The sequence below is a fragment of the Vespa mandarinia genome, chromosome 8, assembly GCF_050613455.1.
Source record: "Vespa mandarinia isolate Hongniang chromosome 8, ASM5061345v1, whole genome shotgun sequence".
Classification (NCBI taxonomy): Eukaryota; Metazoa; Arthropoda; class Insecta; order Hymenoptera; family Vespidae; genus Vespa; species Vespa mandarinia.
The window spans coordinates 8,822,453-8,842,889 of NC_140817.1; the positions used below are offsets into that span (position 1 = coordinate 8,822,453).

At 28.1% G+C, this 20,437-nt stretch overlaps 1 protein-coding gene across 2 annotated transcripts; it reads left to right on the forward strand.

The window, feature by feature from the left end:
• The first annotated feature begins 1,394 nt into the window (after positions 1 to 1,394).
• Positions 1,395 to 20,164, forward strand: Cerk (Ceramide kinase). Of its 2 annotated transcripts, none has more exons than XM_035883869.2 (9): positions 1,395 to 2,216; positions 11,398 to 11,649; positions 14,195 to 14,388; positions 16,811 to 16,991; positions 17,225 to 17,419; positions 17,798 to 17,950; positions 18,134 to 18,330; positions 18,455 to 18,624; positions 18,866 to 20,164. In XM_035883869.2, the coding sequence occupies exons 1-9, from the start codon at positions 2,090 to 2,092 to the stop codon at positions 18,948 to 18,950; spliced, it is 1,554 nt and encodes a 517-aa protein (XP_035739762.2). In that variant the 5' UTR covers positions 1,395 to 2,089; the 3' UTR covers positions 18,951 to 20,164. The 2 variants fall into 2 exon arrangements, with proteins under 2 accessions (XP_035739762.2, XP_035739780.2); XM_035883887.2 differs by having other exon boundaries at positions 2,074 to 2,216; positions 11,402 to 11,649.
• The last annotated feature ends 273 nt before the right edge of the window (positions 20,165 to 20,437 follow it).

The following is a 20,437-nucleotide window of genomic DNA, read 5'->3' on the forward strand; positions in this document are numbered from 1 at the left end:
ATTCCATGCTAATAACAATTTTTTTCTTGTTAAACGTTTCCTTTATAAAAAAGCCATAAAAGATACGTTTAACTTACTTTTTAATTTAGTCACCTTAATACGATTACGATATTCATTGCCGAACTGTCGTTGGCAGAGTGCACTATGCGGGCGATGGTCGTCTTGGAATGCTGCTCGTTCGCCAAGCGATCGTAGAACTTGTCTCTCTCTCTCTCTCTCGCTCTCTCTCGCTCTCTCTTCCTTTGCAATGTTTCCCGCGCAAAATGGCGATAACACTCTGTTCATGCAGAGTTCCAAGAGATCTTTCCATCATGTCGGAGATTATTTACAATCAATCCAACACGTTAAAAGGAATTCTCTTTCATTAACATACTTACATCGGATAGTTCGAAAATCGGTGCTTAAACAAGCAAATTAAATGTCTAATACTAATTAATTTTATTGAACAATATAAGAAGTAATTTACATTTATTTTTGACTGAACGAATTCGTTATAGCTTGATAGTTTAATTCTATTGTTAGTCATTTCAACGAAGTAACTGCACGAAGAAGAACAAAGTATATATACGTGTAAAAGCTTCCCATTCGGTATTCTTCTGAAATTGCTAAATCGTATACTTTCGATTGATATTTCTATCACGCAACGTGGATTCGCAATATTTTAGTTTTTAATTTACAAATATTTTAGCTATGTAATTTACGAAGTATATTAAAAATAAAAGAAAAACAATAAAAAAGAAACATCGAACAGTCGATATCACGCCGACAGCAATGAAGAAAATATTCAAAGTATAATTATCTATACATAGATACTATTGGCGTTAAGCATGGAAACTTTTTTCATACGAAATCTACCTTACCGATAAGAGTAAAGTAAATCGAAAAGTATAAGATCTTTTGTAATTGATGCTTATCAACATAAGATCAGTCGATAAGGTAGAAAAATATTTTTTACACTACAAAATTATAAATATTTAAACAGCTTTGTTTAATATATGCATATATATATGTATATGTATATATATGCATATATAATAAATAATATATATATATAAAATATATATAGATGATATATAATAAATATATATATACATATATATATATATATATATATATTTGTTTTCTCTCTTTCTCTTTCTTTTCCTACATAAAATAATATCAATTAATTATTTTATCCTTCTAAAAAAAATCTCTAAATCGAAAAAATTGATATCTACCGAAGGATCATCGTTACTCAGTTTCCTTTTTTCACATTTGGATAAAATGATCCTTAGAACTCTATTCCTTTTTCCTTATTCGAAGATTCTTTGAATCCATCGTCAACGTCCAGTGTCACCGTTTATATTTTTCTAAAGTGCTGCTTACGTATCGCGAAAGGCAAAGAAGGATAAAGCCAGTCGAGTATTCGCCGCCGTAGCGGCAGTAGCAGCAGCAGCAGCAGCAGTAGTAACAGCAGTAGCAGAGTAGTAGTAGTAATATCAGTAGCAATAGGAAAAGTAACGCTACGTTGGGAGTGTGTGGTGGACTGCTCTTGTTGTACTTGAGCGCAATCGTGCGGTAGAGTACTGCGAAACGGTGTGCGCGAAAGGCTGCATTCTCGTGCGTTTGTCTTCCGACCTAGTTTTCGCACGACGCCTTCGCGATTTTCGACAGTCTCTTTAGTTCTCTCTCTCTCTTTCTTTTTCTCTTTCTCCCTCCTTCTTTTCTCTTTCCATTTTGCAACGGTGGCTCTTCGTAAGCACGGCCGGCCTCGCTAGGTGTTTGTGCGGATCGATCGCACAGCGGAATGATGTCGCCTTATTCTCGTTGAGAAGCTCATGTTGTTTCCGTGCTCCTTCTTATTCTTATTCTTATTTTTTTTCGTCGTCTTCGTCATTGCGTCGTCGTTGTGTGTTCCAGCCTCTGAAACTTTTTCTTTCTGTCTCTTTCTCTGATTAAAGAGAAAGGTAGATATAGATAGATAAAGAGAGAGAGAGAGAGAGAGAGAGAGAGAGAGAGAGAGAGAGAAGAGAAAAAGAGGGAGAGAGTGAGAGAGAGAGTGTAAGATAGATAAAGATTATAGACAAAGAGATAAGTTCAAACGGAAAAAATGCAAGACACAGCAGACCACTCATCCAAATCGGTGCTTTTAAACACTTTCATCGTGAAGAAGAAGAGGTGTCGTGTGTATTTTCATCGTGGCATCCTCATCTGGGAAACGGAAAGACCACCTTATAGTAAGTCAGAAACGAAACGCGTTTTATTTATTGCGACGCATTAAAAACAAACAAACGTGGACATACATACTTTCAAAGTGTCACCACGTGCCTTTCTACTCTATTAACTTAGTGAAATATTTCTATTTCCGAACATTATTGTTTTCAGCTTTCTTTTTTCTTCTCCTTTTTTCTTTTTCTTTCTTTCTTTCTTTCTTTCTTTCTTTCTTTCTTTCTTTCTTTCTTTCTTCCTTTCTTCCTTCCTTTCTTTCTTTCTTTCTTTCTTTCTTTCTTTCTTTTGGGGGGGGGGGTGGAGGACGCATTGCTTCTAATATCCTTTTTGTACTCTCTTCGTTGACCTTGAAACAGAAAGATGCGCATATAAATACACATTTTTTCCTCTTTCTACTAGATAATTGATTTTGCGATTTTTGTGTGTTTACAAAAGTTTAAGATCTTTTTGGATCTACAATACTAGTTTTTTTTTTGCGTATATATTATATTTTCGGGAAAAAATAAAATATAGAACATTATAAAAGAAAAAACATTGATAATCCTTAAGCTCGAGAATATCCAATATATCTTCTTTTATTTTATTTTTCTTATCGAAATCAATTACAATATTCTATTCAACTTGATGTCGGAGATTAATTTACGAGAGATAAGACAAGAGTTTGGAGTTTTCGAAATGGAGTTTCGTAAATTAAGATATTCGAGATTAAGAGATATCAAAATAAAGACTAAGTTTTTGATTAGATACGTCACTTTCGTTCGATTTACGACTGAATTATTTGTTTCATAAGCTCGAAATTTTTTTCGGATAAATGATTAGATCGAAGAATTGTTAAATGAAAGTTCGTATTTCGAACGTTCGCGCGACAACCGTTCCTGAATGAAAGGAATGGTGGAAGTGGGTCGTATCGAGAAAATGCTACGATGCTTGACCTTGTCCTTTCATTTGTATGACACTGTTAGGAAGAAGAGCGGTAGTTGTCCATTGAAATTATAGTTATAATGACATTATCACAGTCCCATTTTCTTTTCTTTTGTTATACTTTCGAAACGATTATTTAACTTTATGAGCTTTTATTTAGTTTTCTTTCTTTTTGGATTTTTCTATCTTTTAAAGAAGGGAAAGATTAATGTGTTCTTTTTTATCTTTCTCTCTCTTTTTCTTTCTTTTTCTCTCGTATATTTTATATAATTTTAAAATGACTCCTTAGAGGTTAAGTTTCATTTAAGGAGAGTGTTTTCCATTTTGTAATATAATTTTCCTCGTATATTTTTATGATATCTATATTGATCAAAAGTAAAGTTGTACATATAATGATACAATAAATAATGATTTTTTTATACTTTTATTCAGAAAACTTCAGTATTTTTAGTATTTTATGCATGTATATATGTATGTATGTATATGTAATCTTTATATTAATGAATCATCTAACTTATTATGAATCTCTCTCTCTCTCTCTCGTTTTTTTTCCTGAAGTATTATTATTATTTATAACAACTTCTCTTCAAAGTCAAATAACCTTTCCATAGTTTTTATTTAAATATAAATAAAGATATTCGTGTTATATGATTTATTCGATATATGTAGGAAAGATAACCTTTATAATCGATCTTGTTTATGTGTATATACGAAAATATTTAATGACATTACTATCGTAAATCGATGTTATTGGATAAAAAACAAAAAAGAAAAAAAAAAGAAAGAAAAATATTCTTGAAGAATAAATAAATTGTTTGGATAATTTAATTTTTTATTAGAGAGAGAAAGAAAAAAGAAAGAGATATTCGAGCTCTTGAAAAATATAGAACTTTGGCTGTCCAGTCACGTGGACATCAAAACATGTGTCGATACGTGCACACGTTACGTCCTTGAGTACGATTTGCATATCGTTCTGCTTCCTTCTAATCAATAATACATACAAATTTATTTACTTTGTTACAATATCAATGTTCAACAGAAATTTAGACGAGTTTTATTGTATTTCCGATTTTTGTTTGTTAATAATAATAATAATCATCATCATAATAATAATATTAATAATAATAATATTAATAATAATAATATTAATAATAGTAATAACAATAATAATTGTAAGAATAATAGTAACATGGTAATAATAAAAATAATAGTAATAATAGTAAAGATAATAATAATAATAATAATAATAATAATAATAATAATAATAATAATAATAATAATAATAATAATAATAAGAAGAAGAAGAAGAAGAAGAAGAAGAAGAAGAAGAAGAAGAAGAAGAAGAAGAAGAAGAAGAAGAAGAAGAAGAAGAAGAAGAAGAAGAAGAAGAAGAAGAAGAAGAAGAAGAAGAAGAAGAAGAAGAAGAAGAAGAAGAAGAAGAAGAAGAAGAAGAAGAAGAAGAAGAAGAAGAAGAAGAAGAAGAAGAAGAAGAAGAAGAAGAAGAAGAAGAAGAAGAAGAAGAAGAAGAAGAAGAAGAAGAAGAAGAAGAAGAAGAAGAAGAAGAAGAAGAAGAAGAAGAAGAAGAAGAAGAAGAAGAAGAAGAAGAAGAAGAAGAAGAAGAAGAAGAAGAAGAAGAAGAAGAAGAAGAAGAAGAAGAAGAAGAAGAAGAAGAAGAAGAAGAAGAAGAAGAAGAAGAAGAAGAAGAAGAAGAAGAAGAAGAAGAAGAAGAAGAAGAAGAAGAAGAAGAAGAAGAAGAAGAAGAAGAAGAAGAAGAAGAAGAAGAAGAAGAAGAAGAAGAAGAAGAAGAAGAAGAAGAAGAAGAAGAAGAAGAAGAAGAAGAAGAAGAAGAAGAAGAAGAAGAAGAAGAAGAAGAAGAAGAAGAAGAAGAAGAAGAAGAAGAAGAAGAAGAAGAAGAAGAAGAAGAAGAAGAAGAAGAAGAAGAAGAAGAAGAAGAAGAAGAAGAAGAAGAAGAAGAAGAAGAAGAAGAAGAAGAAGAAGAAGAAGAAGAAGAAGAAGAAGAAGAAGAAGAAGAAGAAGAAGAAGAAGAAGAAGAAGAAGAAGAAGAAGAAGAAGAAGAAGAAGAAGAAGAAGAAGAAGAAGAAGAAGAAGAAGAAGAAGAAGAAGAAGAAGAAGAAGAAGAAGAAGAAGAAGAAGAAGAAAATCATTTTCGTACTTCCTTTTATGGAAGTAATATATCAAGCATTCGTATTACTTCAGACAATGTGTAATGATTCGATGTATAAAGGAAAAACATTTTTTCCTCTGGCTAAATTTTATCATTGATTGTTTTCAAAAGTGCAAATATGTGCTTAAGATACTATCGGCGCATTGGATGATTAAGAACCGTTGGAATTTATGAAATAACATTTTTTTCCCGTGGCCGGATTTAGAACTTGGGTCGTTGGATCCGATAGAAAGCACGTTACCATCGCGTCATCCGTATACAGAACATAGAACCCGGAACATGTAACATAGTTTTCTTGCAAAGTTTGTCGAAGATTGCCGCAGATGTCAGATACTACCCTAGACTCAACCCCAAATGCAATACCAGACACAATCTCATATACAACCTTGTTACCAAAAATAATCAAAAATAACCAAAAATAGTCGCTATCTTCGGATATTTTTGGCTATCCGATAAAAACCGATTCGATACGAGCTTATCTTTTCTTGTTTTGTTCAATTTTTTCGTCTCCTTTCTTTTTCTATTATTTCCTATCCTTGAAATTGGCATTCAGTCGGCATTAACGTGTTTCTACGTACATGTGTTCCATTATTAAGAATGCATTTATATATTTTGCATCGATGTAGTTCAATTCAATTGTTTTTTGTAGTGTAGTAGAAGTACATAAAGTCAGATAGAATTTACCTCTCCGTGAGTTACATCGGGTAATGTTAACTCCGTGGGCACTAAATTTGAAGCTTAATAACTTAACAACTACAAAATACAAGTGTTTTGGAAATAGTTTGATGTAAATTACAAGAATACATAATAAAAAAATAGAATTTCATTAAAAAATATATACGTGGTTTTGATATAACTTTCAAGATTATCACAAAAAATTATCACTACGACGTGCACCTTTTGACATTATACAACATTCGTTTGCAACATTTTCTTTTTTGCATTTTTAATATTTAGGAAAATCGCGTGTATACATATAAACCGAATTTATTGTATACATTTTAATTTTTTTAATATTATTATTTTTTTATATTTTTTTAATAATCGATGTCTTGCCTGCAACGAAAGAGAAAAGAAAATAAAAACGTAAGAATTGCATAGGGTATAACATTAAATTATTTAAACAAATTAATAAAACAACAATGTTGTTATAAACAATTTCCATATATATACATATATATATACATATATATTATTTTTTTTAATAACCGCAGTTTTGTGTATCTATAACAAAAGAAAAAGAAAAAAGAAAGAAATAAAAAAGAATTGTATAAGGCAAACAACATTTAATTAGCAAGATTTTAATGGAAATATACATAACATAATGAAACATTTGCATTTATGAAAGGTGTGTCAACCTTTCTAGGTTTTTTGTTGTTGAGGTCAAACTTATCGCTCGGTATTATCCTCACGTAACACGGAAAGAAACGTGGACTGTGAGACTTGCTTACTCACGTCATAGCGAGTCTCTTGTCATACGAATTGTTGATTCACATTTCGAGAATCATTCAAAAAAGCAACAAAATCCATATTTATTTCAAGTTTCTAAACGATAGTGTTTATTATATTAACTAGATACCTACAAATGTATTAATAAATTCGTCATTTCCTTCTAAGGTTGTTCACATTGTTCGGAGATCTTTACGATCCAAGGTCGTATTGTAAGAGGATTTATACCTATCTATGTGTATGTATGTGTATATATATATATGTATGTATGTATGCGTAAATATATGTTGCTTGTATATAGGGGCCGAGGTCGTTGGGTGCTTGAAATCGACTGAACTTCCTCTTTTGCGAATATAAAATCAGTCAAATAATAAATTATTATTTATTAGACTTCAAATTTTTTGTTTTTCTTTTTGTTTTAAATCTCAATGATAACGAATATTGAAATTACTTTTTTTATTTTTTTTATTTTTATTTTTTCTTTTTTATTTTTTCAAGGAAAATACAAAATGTTTGGATCGTGATTTTAAAATTAAATAGATTTTTTGTCACACATTTTTATTAACACAGTATACTTCTCTCAGAGAAATTAAATCAACAAGGGGACGATAGCTATTTGATATGTGAAAGGACAGGTAGTTAGGAATGGAACGTATGACCCAAAGGAAATAGCCGATTCATTGAAGGATTTCGAGAGCGAAAGGCTGTCTTGTTTCTTTACAAGGAAACTAGTTGTTACGGCCTTCTTTACCATCTTGATTATTATTCATTAAAATGTTAACGAATAATAAATGTAGTTAAAATATTATGCGACGTGTAAATTATAATCAAAAGAAAAAGAAAAAATAGAAAAAAATACAAAAAAGCAAAAAGAAAGCAAAAAGAAATACAAAAAAGAATATAATTTTATATAATGATTGACGTCATTTTGTCACGATATAAATTGTTTAAATAACATCTACGACATTGTCTTTGTATGTTCAGAATGTCCAAAAAATGACATATCTACATACTATACTATAAATTGATGATAAAAAAGAGAAATTAAAGAAAAAGAATATTTGCTTTTATATCAGATAGCACATAAAGTTATCCAAATGCTAAGTATTTTTAATTATCATATGTATTGTCATTTGAATTACATTAGCATTATAAAAATATTTGCTCACTCTGTTGACGTACATTTATTACTCATTTTATCCACTTTTTTAAAACTAAATTTAACGATTACTGTACGTTTTATTTTCTTTCTTTTTTTTTTTCTTGGCATTCAATATATATTTTTGCATCGATTTGCATTTCTGATTGAACCTACGCAACATTGATTGAAATATTTTTTCTCTCTTTCTCTTTTTTCTTTTATTCTGTCCCTCATAGTCGTTCCTGCATATTATAATCGATACAAAAACACATGCGTAAGAAGACTCTATCCAATAAAATCGTATCGAAGGAAACTTGTTCTTTTTTTTCATTGGAATGTCCGTTGAATTAACTATAACGTTTATAATAGCACGTATTCATACTATAAAGCGTTATAAGAGGCTCGCAATAGTTGACCCACATTTTCTTCTCTTGTTTGTGTACTCATATCTATGTATATATGTTACGCATGTGTATACATACATAATATATCTATATAAATTAGAACATATATACTTTTAAATATGCATTGGTATCATATAAGCTTTAGGAGTGTCATTTGTAATTTTTATTCTCTTTATCTTTTATAATATTCTTCATTTGTTTTCTTTATAATTCGACAATAATCTTGTTTACCATATAATACATACGGAAGTATTGTAATTACATCTAAGTGTTTTTTAATTTATGATATTGTCATAAACAATGATGATTGATTGATACTACTCAAACGTAAACGTAGATTGAGAACCACTGAAGATTCGTCATCTCGTTTCGTTCCGTTACGTTGATTAATATTCTTGAGAACCATTGAAAACTTTCTTTATTTTATATTTTATTTACTTTTTGGAATGACACATATGTAACGAATCTAATGAAAAGATTATGTAATAATTTTATAAAAGATAAAAGAGAAATATATATACATTAATAGAATCACAAATAATTCGAGTTGTTAATATTCTACGTGATAACTATGTCGAGTTTATAGTTAAAGATAAGGATATCTATAATACTTATGAAGGTATACTTTAATGCGCTTTCATTTAAAGATAGAAAGTAAATCAGTAATTTTAACGATAATGGCGGTTGACGTATATACCTCATTGCACACAGCAACGTATACATTCTGTTGTGTTATTGCTGCTGGTTTCGTCGCTGTGCAGATGAAATATTTTAATGAAATATTTGCGTTCTCTGATGTATTAACATGAAATGACGATAATGAATCTTTTTTTCGAGTTCTTATTTATTGTGGAAATTAAGATCGATTTACATTTTTTTTTATCCTCTTACGCCCATAACGATGTTGAGATTTTGTTTAATTAAAGAAAGAAAAAACAAAAAATGAATAAATAAATATATGAATAAAAAATAAACTGAAAATAAAAGAAATTTTCTTAGTTTTATAAAATATAAATGAATATATGAGAAAGTAGATAGTACATAATATGTATTTATGTATTTCAAAAGCGAAACTGTTCAAAATTGAATTTTGATCAAACGTATTTGTTTACATTCGTATATATTACGTCGAATATCAATTTCGATTTGTATTCGTAGCACGAACGAAAAGAATGCTTAACGATAGTTATGTCAGCACGTGCATAATTGACAGATGTCACTGATCCGTGAAACGACTATAGCAGACCCACAACATCGTTTGTTTGACGTCTAATAAATAATGATAAATCGATTGGACATTTTCTTAGATAGAATCCATATTTTATGTGTATATCGTGTCTACAAATAAATCACTGTACTATCTATATCCAGTTCTATTATTCGGACCTGAATTATTTTATTTCACTATTAAAAAATATAGACCCGAAGAAAGACAATTCTATTTTTCTATTTTCTCTTGAAAGAATGCAAAGGTTTGAGAAAAAAAGAACAACAAAAACGCTTGTTACTATTCAGTTTAATTTACGAATTTGAGATTATTAATTGTTTGATATTTCGGAATAAACGTGATATTTTATTGATAACAAATGTTATTCAATATCCCAGATTATTTTCCCTTCTCTCGTTTCTATAAATAACTATATTTGATTTCGATCGGAAGTATATATAATAAAAATTGAATAAAGATATAATTATGTATATTTTATAATGTTACACTTGGAGCGAAGATTTACAAGAAACTCCATTTATTTACGATTATTTACAAGTATTTATAATAAAAAAGCGAAAATTAAATGTTAGTTCGCGTTTGCGCAACACGTTTGAATCTCTCAGATGTTCTTTGAAAGCTTTTCCTGTCTTTGTTTATAAACAAATCTTCTTTTATTTATCCTGATTGGTTACCAAGAAATGCTCTAAACTAACAATAGGTGTAAATTAAAGCTCTGAACACTCTTACAATAAGATATATATATGTATGTATATATCAAATCATTTTTTATATATAAAAATATTTATTACATATAATATTTATTACATTTAAGTGAAATATATCCACTTAAATTCAAAATGGATATAAATGTGGATCAAGTATCGAATTCTTCATTTAGAGCTTGTAACAGTGTACTATTTATCGAATATCGTAAGTTATCGCTATGATATATTTATATATATATATATTATATATATATATATATATATATATCGTAGCTTATATGACATATATCAATATTTACATATAATTTTGATATATATATAAAGAGTTATTTTCTTTTTCTTTTTATGTTTTTATTTATCGTTATTTACTTTAAACCTGACTATAATGATATTCTAATCTCCCTTGTTATATACATTTAACTTAAATGAGAAATCAAATATCGGAAATTTTTATGTTCATATATATATGTCGATTGCCTTTTATTACTCGATCCGCCTGTATAACTATATTTTTATTTATACCAATACATAATCATGGATGTTTTCTTTTAACATTTATTAAAATTTATGGAGTTTGTATATATACATCTGTAGATACAGATGTATCCCAACTCATAAGTACGCAAGTACTTCTAAATAAATTTATTTCTTTTCGTTTCTGCATCTAAGAATCGTTATTTAACAATCGGCTGATATTGTTAAGACTAATCTAATCATCGGGAATAAAATCAGCGATATTAATCATTCGCTTTCATAACCGTTTTCAAGGAAATCGATTAAAAAATATGTACATACTTATAGATAAGACACATGTGTTATAACGTTCGTTTTTTATATTTATATTTTTTTTTCAAGGATATGAATAAAAGAGAATGAAATTATATAGCTTATAAAAATTTAATTGTTATATTATTTTTTTTTAAATATAAAAGTGAAATAAAATTATGATCAATCATTACAACAATTATAAAATAAGGTTAATCATTATATTATTTCTTGCGGGGATATTAAAAACACAACGAAATTATAGTAATTTCTTTATTTCATTAAATTTAATCGTTAATTAGTTTCAATTTGTTAACATCATCGATCATCGTATGTTTCTTGAGGCGATAAATTTTTCTCTAAAAATTATATGAAATTTATTTTCTCAGCAAGATGGTCGCTTCCAATGACGGACGTTCTGGCGGTACGTTACGGAGATGATTGGATTCATGGCGTTAATGTCAAGGAAAAACAAGCGTCAACCTCGCCCACGTCGCCGATAGTATGCCCAACGAATTTCATTTTGCATTATGCCGTGAGAGGATCGAAAAACAAATGGAGTCATCACAGTGTTACTATGAGCCATACTGACCCTCGGCAGATTGCTTCTTGGGTGAAAACCATTCGAAATTATCTTTTAGGTGAGTATCTCAATAATAAAAAGAGATAAATACACCCAGAGAAAGAGAGAGAGAGGGAGAGAAATTAAAAAGAAGAATCAATTTACATCTAATCAATTTCGAAATATGAAACAACATTTTTTCTTTCTTCTTATGGATTAATCAAATGTATTCGATGAAATGTTAACATTAAATGTTTAAACGTAACTTGATTGATTACATATGTTTCACGATTTCTTTAGACAAATTTTTGATTAAATTAAAAGTTTGCCAAATGAAAAAAAAAATATGATACAAGGTTTCGAAAATTTCCATTGGTAATAAAAATTGTGAAACTTTTTACCTGTATAATTTTAAAACAAACGTTTTAAAAAAGATAAAAAGGAAGGAGAGTAGGAACGTGACTTTTCTTGGAATAACGAATGTCAAGGACGATTATTAATCGGATATAAAGATAATTGTTGTCAAAGTCGATTTTAAAAGGCTGACTTGCCAGACTATCGATAGCTTGACTGCTTGTTTTTTCTTTTTTTTTTAATTACCATTCTGTGTTGCGAACAATCAAGAAAATAAGAGACTGGTAAAAAAGAAAAGAACGTGAAATTGAATGTCTCTGAGAATCTTAATTAACCTATTAAATTTTAATATCATCTAAACGTGATTACATCATCAATGAATAGTTAGTTTCCTTGCGATAACATGCTTTTTAATTTGTTCTTTATTTCCATCTTTACTACTTATTCTCTTTTTCTCTTCCGCTTTTCTCTCTCTCTCTCTCTCTCTCTCTCTCTCTCTCTCTCTCTCTCTCTCTTTATTTCTGCTTTTCATCGTTAGAAGAATATTAAAAGATACTCGGCCGTTTCGTTTGTTTATTATTCGGCTTGAGCGTACGACGTTGCACGCATGTAGAAAAGAAAAAAGAGAGAGAGGAATATATTAGAGAAGACGCGAATACATTTTATGTAAGCATATCTCGTAGCGCACGAAACCATTTTTTTCTTGCTTTATAATCTATGCATTTCATGATTTTTATTTTTCTAAATATACACATGTAATTACTTCTACCTTATGTTTACTTTTACAATGCACTTATTATAATTATTATCTTTTAGTGTTCGATTCACAGGCCAACTCTAATTTGATTTTTGTTTAGTTTTTGATATCTCATGATATATATACACGATGTATATACATACATATATACTTTCAAAGTAATTTAAAACAAAATGTTTTGCTATTGACTTGATTTATTAAATTAATTAAATGTAGTGCCACTTTAAAAAAGATATCGAATTATCGTAGGGGAAAATATTGTTGTCACGTCAGCTTCTTATTATGACCTTATAGTAAAGTATGTTTTATTTTATACATGTACATACGCATATGTGTTTGTGTTAAATGATTGTTGGATAAATAAAATTATTTCCTATTGATTTGTTTTATTAAATAAATTTAATGAAGTGTAACATCATTTAATGAATGGAAGAGTTCTAGGGAAATATACTTTTCTCACGTTAACTTGTTATGATGTCATAATGCATGACATGTAAAATACATTTTACAACATTGATCATTTTTCTCTTTTCTCGATTTATTTCTTTTATTCTCAATATCGAATATGTACAGTTTAATAGGGGGAAAAAAAATAAAGAAAAAAATGGCCATACGTTTGTCGTTGAGGATAATGGGTGTATTTACGAGTAACATGATTGATTTATGTTGCACATTGGATATTATGTTTAAACTATATAATCGTATGGGTTCGCTAATTATGAACCGTCGTTTGTCTTTACGGTATTGATCTGCTTTTTCACCTATCATTTTGCGTATGTACTGTTGGGTGTTACTTAATTAACGTTTGACAATTATGAGCAAAATATTTAATTATTGTTACTGATTAACAATTCAATCTTTATTCATGACACAAGGTCGATACTACAGGATTAAATTAGTTATTTAATTATTCGTTAAATTAATGATTGCAGATTGAAATTTTCATTAAATAAGTTAATAATAATAAAATATAATAAATTGATAATCGTGATATGTTGAATAAATAGATTAAATTATTTGTGGCTTGTTTATAAATTAGTTCATCAATAATAAAAAAAGACTATGATTAAAAAGATTCAATAATTTTCAATGAATTATCTATAATTTCCGAATCGTTCTATATGTAAATATTTTGTGAATCATTGTGAATCATTGAACTAATCTGTAGAAACATAAATCATCGAATCGTTATATTCTATATTGTATGGTTACAAAACGGATGTATTGTGTAACTATATTGAAGAATTATTTCCATATTAATTATTATTTCGATTCATTTTAAAACAACAGTGATAAAAAAATCTACGAAATATGTTATGACACTAGATCATCAAAAATCAAGAATGAAAAAAGAAATTTTTTACAATGTGATTGTTATATTAATAACGATCGTTGTTTTGAAAACAATTATATTGTTTTTTGTAATTATTATAATAAAATGATGTTATTTGTATAGATATATTTTAATATTCAAAAAATCTACACGTTAACAACAGTTTAATTATTGGTTCAGGTATGACGTATCGTCCGCGGAAAGTGATGTTATTCGTGAACCCCATAGGTGGTAAAAAAAAGGGGTTGAAAATATGGGAAAAAGATGTACAACCTTTGATGACCATCGCTGGTATTGAAACGAAAATGGTGATTACTGAAAGGGCAGGACACATACGTGAAACTCTGCTTACGGCCGATTTGAGCGACCTTCACGTAAGAAATGAATTTTTCATGCTATAAATTTATTTATTTTTGTTTCTTTATATTCGAAAGAAAGAATTATCTTTTTCATTATACTTAAATATTTCTAATATTTAAACTTAATAGAATATTTTTCGTAACTCTACTTGGAAGATACAGACTAACTCATTTATTTTTAATTAATAAGGATTTTATTAATTAATAACTTTTTCTCACGTACATCCTGTAGCCTTCATCCCCATTCATATTTGTGCATATATGTTCGATAATTTTTATTGCTCTTTGTTCTATTCGTTATTTTGTTGCATACTTTATTCATGCTGCACTTTCATCTCATTCTCACTCCTAATGTCTTAGTCCTCTCTCTTCCTTTTATAAACAAACGAACCTCACAAAGGACAGACCATACTCTGTTTTACTATCAACTTTTAATTTATCACATATACACATACACACATACACACATACATACACCACACTAAATAGCGTTAGAATCTTACATCCCACATTTTTTTTAAATATTACGATTGGATATCAGTTGCTAAAGACATTATAGAGTCTATCATCGAATAATTATTCATAAGTTATATACTTTTCATATCGAATCAAGATAATTGCTATGAAATTGATGGAGAATAAATAAAAAATTAATATATATCGTGTCGTGCGAGAAATAATAGAAAAAAATATACGAATAAAAAATTAAATGAAATTTCTATAACATATATATTTATAATAAGTAATGTATCAGAATTACAAAAAAAAATAATGAATATTATATTGTTTATTTAAATATAAAATATTAGAAAAATTGTGCTTTTAGTTTGATAATTATTGATAAACTGAATATGTTGAAAAGAAAATACATTTTATATCTAAATGATCATTATTGTATTCAGTATTGTTTTATTTTATAAAAATTCCTACATTTTTTGTTGATAAACCTAATATAATGAAAATTCTGAAAAAATGGGTATTATTATATACATTACTTTTTTTTTTTTTTACAAATTCGCACATTACTTATTGATGAACTGAATACATTAAAAATGACATATATTTCATTTTATATCTAAATGAATATTATTGCATACAGTTTTTTTTTTAAATTCCTACTTTTCTTATCGATAAATTGAATTTTGATAAAGTGACCTTGAAAACTAAATATCTAAGTGAACATTATCGTATTCAATATTTTCCTTTTCTACAAACATTTCTATATTTCTCATTGATAAATCTAATATTGTATATTCAAAATTAAATACATTATATATTTAAATGAGCATTATTGTATTTAGTATTTATTTTTTACAAAAATTCCTATATTTCCTGTTGATAAACCTAATATATTTAAAATTTTGTTGTTATTTGTTTTATATCTAAATGAGCATTGTTATATTCAGTACTTGTTTTTACTAATTCCAAAATTACATATTAACATTTCTAATGCTTGAAATATTGATCGATTAATTGCCAGAAGATCATTATGGTTGAAAAGGAGTTGTTTGTTCGAAATGAGGATCTCAATAGCGTTTTACCAGTTTCTTATCAATTCTCTTTTCTTTTTATTTCGTTTAAAGTAAAAAGTTTGTATCAATCGAAGAAATTCGATTCATCCTGCCGTGATAAACAACTTTAACACGAGAATGTGTATTCTTCTTGAACGTTGTAAGACTTGAATAAACAATGAGAAATCGATTTCATTACAAATTGTGTTCTACTTTAGTTCTTTATTAAAATTTAATAATGTCACGAACGTGCACGCTATTTCTATCGGTATATTTACATCAGATTTGTAATTTTCGTTTCTTTTTCTCTCTTTCTCTCTTTCTTTTTCTTCTTTATTCTTTTCATAGCAATAACGTAATTATCCTATAGTCATGCTATAAACGTAACTTTGATATATCTATACTTTTCGAAAAGTTTGTTGAAAAGTAAAAGTTCGTTTGCAGGCACGTCCAATCGATAAATATAATATCGACCTTGATATTTATCTAAATTATGTTTTTCTTTTCAATAATTTTATTAAAAATATGTTTATGATGATATTTGTTATACCTATACCTATAATTTCTATATTTTTTTTTATATAATATTTCTTACTTTATATTATATTTTTAAATAATATTTTTAAATTCATAATCTATTTTTGTATAATATTTAAAAATTTATATCCTATTGTTTTATAATATTATACAATTTATATACTATTTCTATATAATATTTAAACATTTATATAAATATATATAAATTATAATTAAATATATATAAATATATATAATTATAATATACTACCAAATTCCCTACTATCATTATGATATATCTTGATTAATGTTACAAATATTTCAAAAAATTATTAGCGAAATAATTTAACAAAGTATTATTTTGAAATTAAAACGTCGATGAAAAATTAATATTAAATTTTTTCTTTTAGGCGATCGTCTGCATCGGTGGTGATGGTACCTTCGCTGAAGTCTTCAATGGTTTGGTATTGAGAACTGCCAAGGAACAACAGATCGATCCAGACGACCCAGAAGCAAGATTGCCATCCCCCTCTCTACCTGTAGGCGTTATACCTAGCGGGAGTACTGATACTGTGGCCTATAGTTTGCATGGTATTGTTTTGTTTACTTATGTATACCTATAGCTATACACATATATATACACGTGCTACTAACATAATAAACTTGCGTTCGATCAAATATTTTGAAAGTGGAATAACAAGAAAAGATCGCGTGGTTATTCTTTTTCTTTCTTCCTTTTTTTTTATCGATCTTATAAATAGATTATCTTACAATATAGTTACCTTATAAATATTTTTTTTCATTCTGATTTTTTTCATTTTCAGGTACAACCGATGTGCAAACAGCGGCAATACATATCATTTTTGGTGATACCACTGGATTGGATCTCTCCTCCGTCCATAGTAATCGTTCCTTATTAAGGCTCTATGCAAGTGTCCTAAGCTATGGATATCTCGGTGATGTCATACGTGATAGCGAGAAATTTCGATGGATGGGTCCTCAGAGATACGATTATTCTGGTAAGGAAGAAAGAACGAAGAGAAAACGTTAAATATGTCATGTTATTAAAAGAGAGAATAATATTTTTTAAGAATAATATTTATATTTTGGATATAATGAAAGCTTCTGTTGATACTTATAAATAATTTATAAATTCACACTGGAATCGATGAATATTTTTATTTAAAATATAAAAGCAATAAAATGTTATATTTCGAATGATCTTCAACACATAATTATAATTTTTTCTTAATAGTTACAAAATTGATAAAGAAAAAAAAATTGATATATGATAATGAAATTCGTTCTAAACAGCAAGCTAGCAGTATTTTTTGACTTTTAACGTTATATAATTTAGCAATTTTTTATTTGAAGATAACAAAAGCTTTTTTTTGCAGGATTCAAAAAAATTATCGCCAACAAAGGATATGAAGGTGAAATACAATTACTTTCGGATCCCTGTCATCCGGCGGCAAGTACAAGGTGTATGAAAAATTGTTCAAGATGTTTACAACACATGCACAATAGCATTCCTGATAAAGAAATTTCGAGTAAGTGACACAAGAATTGTATTATTGTAATCAATACTGATTCCAGTTAAACGATCAAACCGTTATCATATCTGATTTTTATAATGATATGATACGGTTTAAAATAAATTTTTATAACAATATGATATGATTTTCAATAAAGCTTTTTCTTCTTTCACATATTTATTTATTCCTTATTTATAGGGTGGTTGACGGTCCAAGGTAAATTTTTTATGGTTAACGGTGCGAATGTTTCATGCGCCTGTTCAAGAAGTCCAATGGGTTTTAGTCCACATTGTCACATAGGCGATGGTTGTGTCGACGTCATTTTGGTTCGGCATACGTCTTTCATAAACAATATTAGAATGTTGCTGAGACTTTCTAGCAAACAAAAAACTCTGGTAAGTTTATACTTTAATCAATTTACATTCCGAAAATAACGTAGAAATCTGAATGAAAAAAAAAGGAAAAATATCCAAAATATTTTAAGACACGATCTCGTTGACGTTATATTTATTTCGATAGTACGACTTACCCTTCGTCGAGGTGTATAGAGCAAGAGAATTCACATTCCGTGCCCTGCCAACATTGCATTTGCAGACTGAAAACAATGTTCAAAGGTCACAGAAAACTTCAGGCCTTAGCGTGTGGAATTGCGATGGCGAAGTGATCGAAAATTCTAATGTCAAGATAAGGTACGTGAAGTTTTATGATTAAATAAATAAAAGAAATATTTCAAAAGATCAAAGAAAAGATAAAAAGAAAATAAAAAGGAAAAAAATATTCCAATGACAATTTTAATGTCAAAATAATAAAATATGAGAAAGATCATGATTAAGAAAATAAATAAGAGAAATATTACAAAAAAGAAAAAGAATAAAGTTAAAAGAGAAAAGGAAAATAATTATGACAATTAATGACAATTATTTTTATTAGGGTACACTGCCAGTTGTTGAGTGTTTACACGAGAAGAGCTCAAGATTCGGTTGCAGATTCATCGTCTTGTTTTTGTTCCGTATGAACATCGAGTTTTACTACTGGTACTAAAACAAAAGGGAGAAAGAAGAAGAACAAGAAAGAAGAAAAAAAAGAAGAAGAAGAAGAAATAGAAAGAAAAATATCGCAATGGAAAACATAAATGATTAGGAGAGAATACATTGCAAGATTAGTAGTATAGTAATCCTTTCGATGGCTTGCAGTGATGGCATCGAAATCACAAAGTTCCTTTTCAAGCTTGCCCTCGAAAATGACATTTCGTCGTTAACGATACCTATCGAGTGAACTAGTAAATATTTGTATCGTTTGGTGACGACAAATGACCATCGAATACGTCCTAAAGATAAATTTCTAGAGTAGTTTTTATGGCTCCCATTATTAATTTGAAAGAGAGAAAGATAGAGAGAGAGGGAGAGAGAGAGAGAAAGAGAAAGAGAGAGAGAGAGAGAGAGAGCAAAATTGGGAAAAACAGAATTATTAATATATTTAGTGATTTTTTTTCCATATACGATTCTACTGTGTCCAAATAATTTTCTTGATAATTATGTTATATATTATAATATTAATATTATGACCCCATTATTATTATTATTATTATTATTATTATTATTATTATTATTATTATTACTATTATTATTATTATTATTATTATTATTATTATTATTATTATTATTATTATAATAATTATTATTATTATTATTATTGTTATTATTATTATTATTATTACTGTTACTATTAAGATCGTCTTTAATATTATATTATCATAAGTATTATTACTAATGAGTTATACATAGGCTGATTTATAAAAAAAAAAGTGAAAAATATAGAACGTGATAATCTTTGTATATAGAAAAAAAACCGAAAGAAAGAAAGAAAAGAAAGAGAAATTAACGAATTGCATTTATAACGATTTCATCGAGTCTAGAATGAAGAAAGGTTGAGTAAACATTAGTTGCACTGTGATTGAGCCTGTGTTTAACTGTTTTCGTACTTAATAATAAAAATTCGACTTATTTATACTTGCTGATAGATTCTAGAGCGTGTCTAGATCTGTGAAAATTTCCTTTTAAATTCGAGAAAATACGAGCAAATCGAGTTTGAACAATTAATGTAACTGATGTAAAAAGATAACGAATATTGTGCACTCTTCTTTTTCTTTCTTTTTTATAAGACTCTCTCTAGTGATTATAAAAGAAAGAAAGAAACAGAGAGGGGAGGGGGAAGGGAGAGAGAGAGAGAGAAAGAGAGAAAGAGAGAGAGAGAGAGAGAGAGAAAGAGAAAGAGAGAGAGAGAGAAAGAGAAAGAGAAAGAATATACACTCGTTTTAGACTGGCACATTCATGTAAATTTTAGATTAAAAGCATAGCTTTATATTACGTATGAATGAAAGAAAAGAAAAACAAAACGAACGGCATTCCAAAGTTAACAATGATTAATATTAATATTCTTATTATTATTATCATTATCATTATTATCATTGTTATTTTATAAGAGTATTTTATTAGAAAGCTA

Excerpts from the sequence above, each read along its gene's own strand:
- Cerk (XM_035883869.2), top strand. The coding sequence starts at position 2,090 with ATGCAAGACACAGCAGACCACTCATCCAAATCGGTGCTTTTAAACACT. Across the intron at positions 16,992-17,224 it reads TGTGGCCTATAGTTTGCATG|GTACAACCGATGTGCAAACA; the intron begins GTATTGTTTTGT and ends TTTCATTTTCAG. Across the intron at positions 17,951-18,133 it reads TCCTGATAAAGAAATTTCGA|GGTGGTTGACGGTCCAAGGT; the intron begins GTAAGTGACACA and ends CCTTATTTATAG.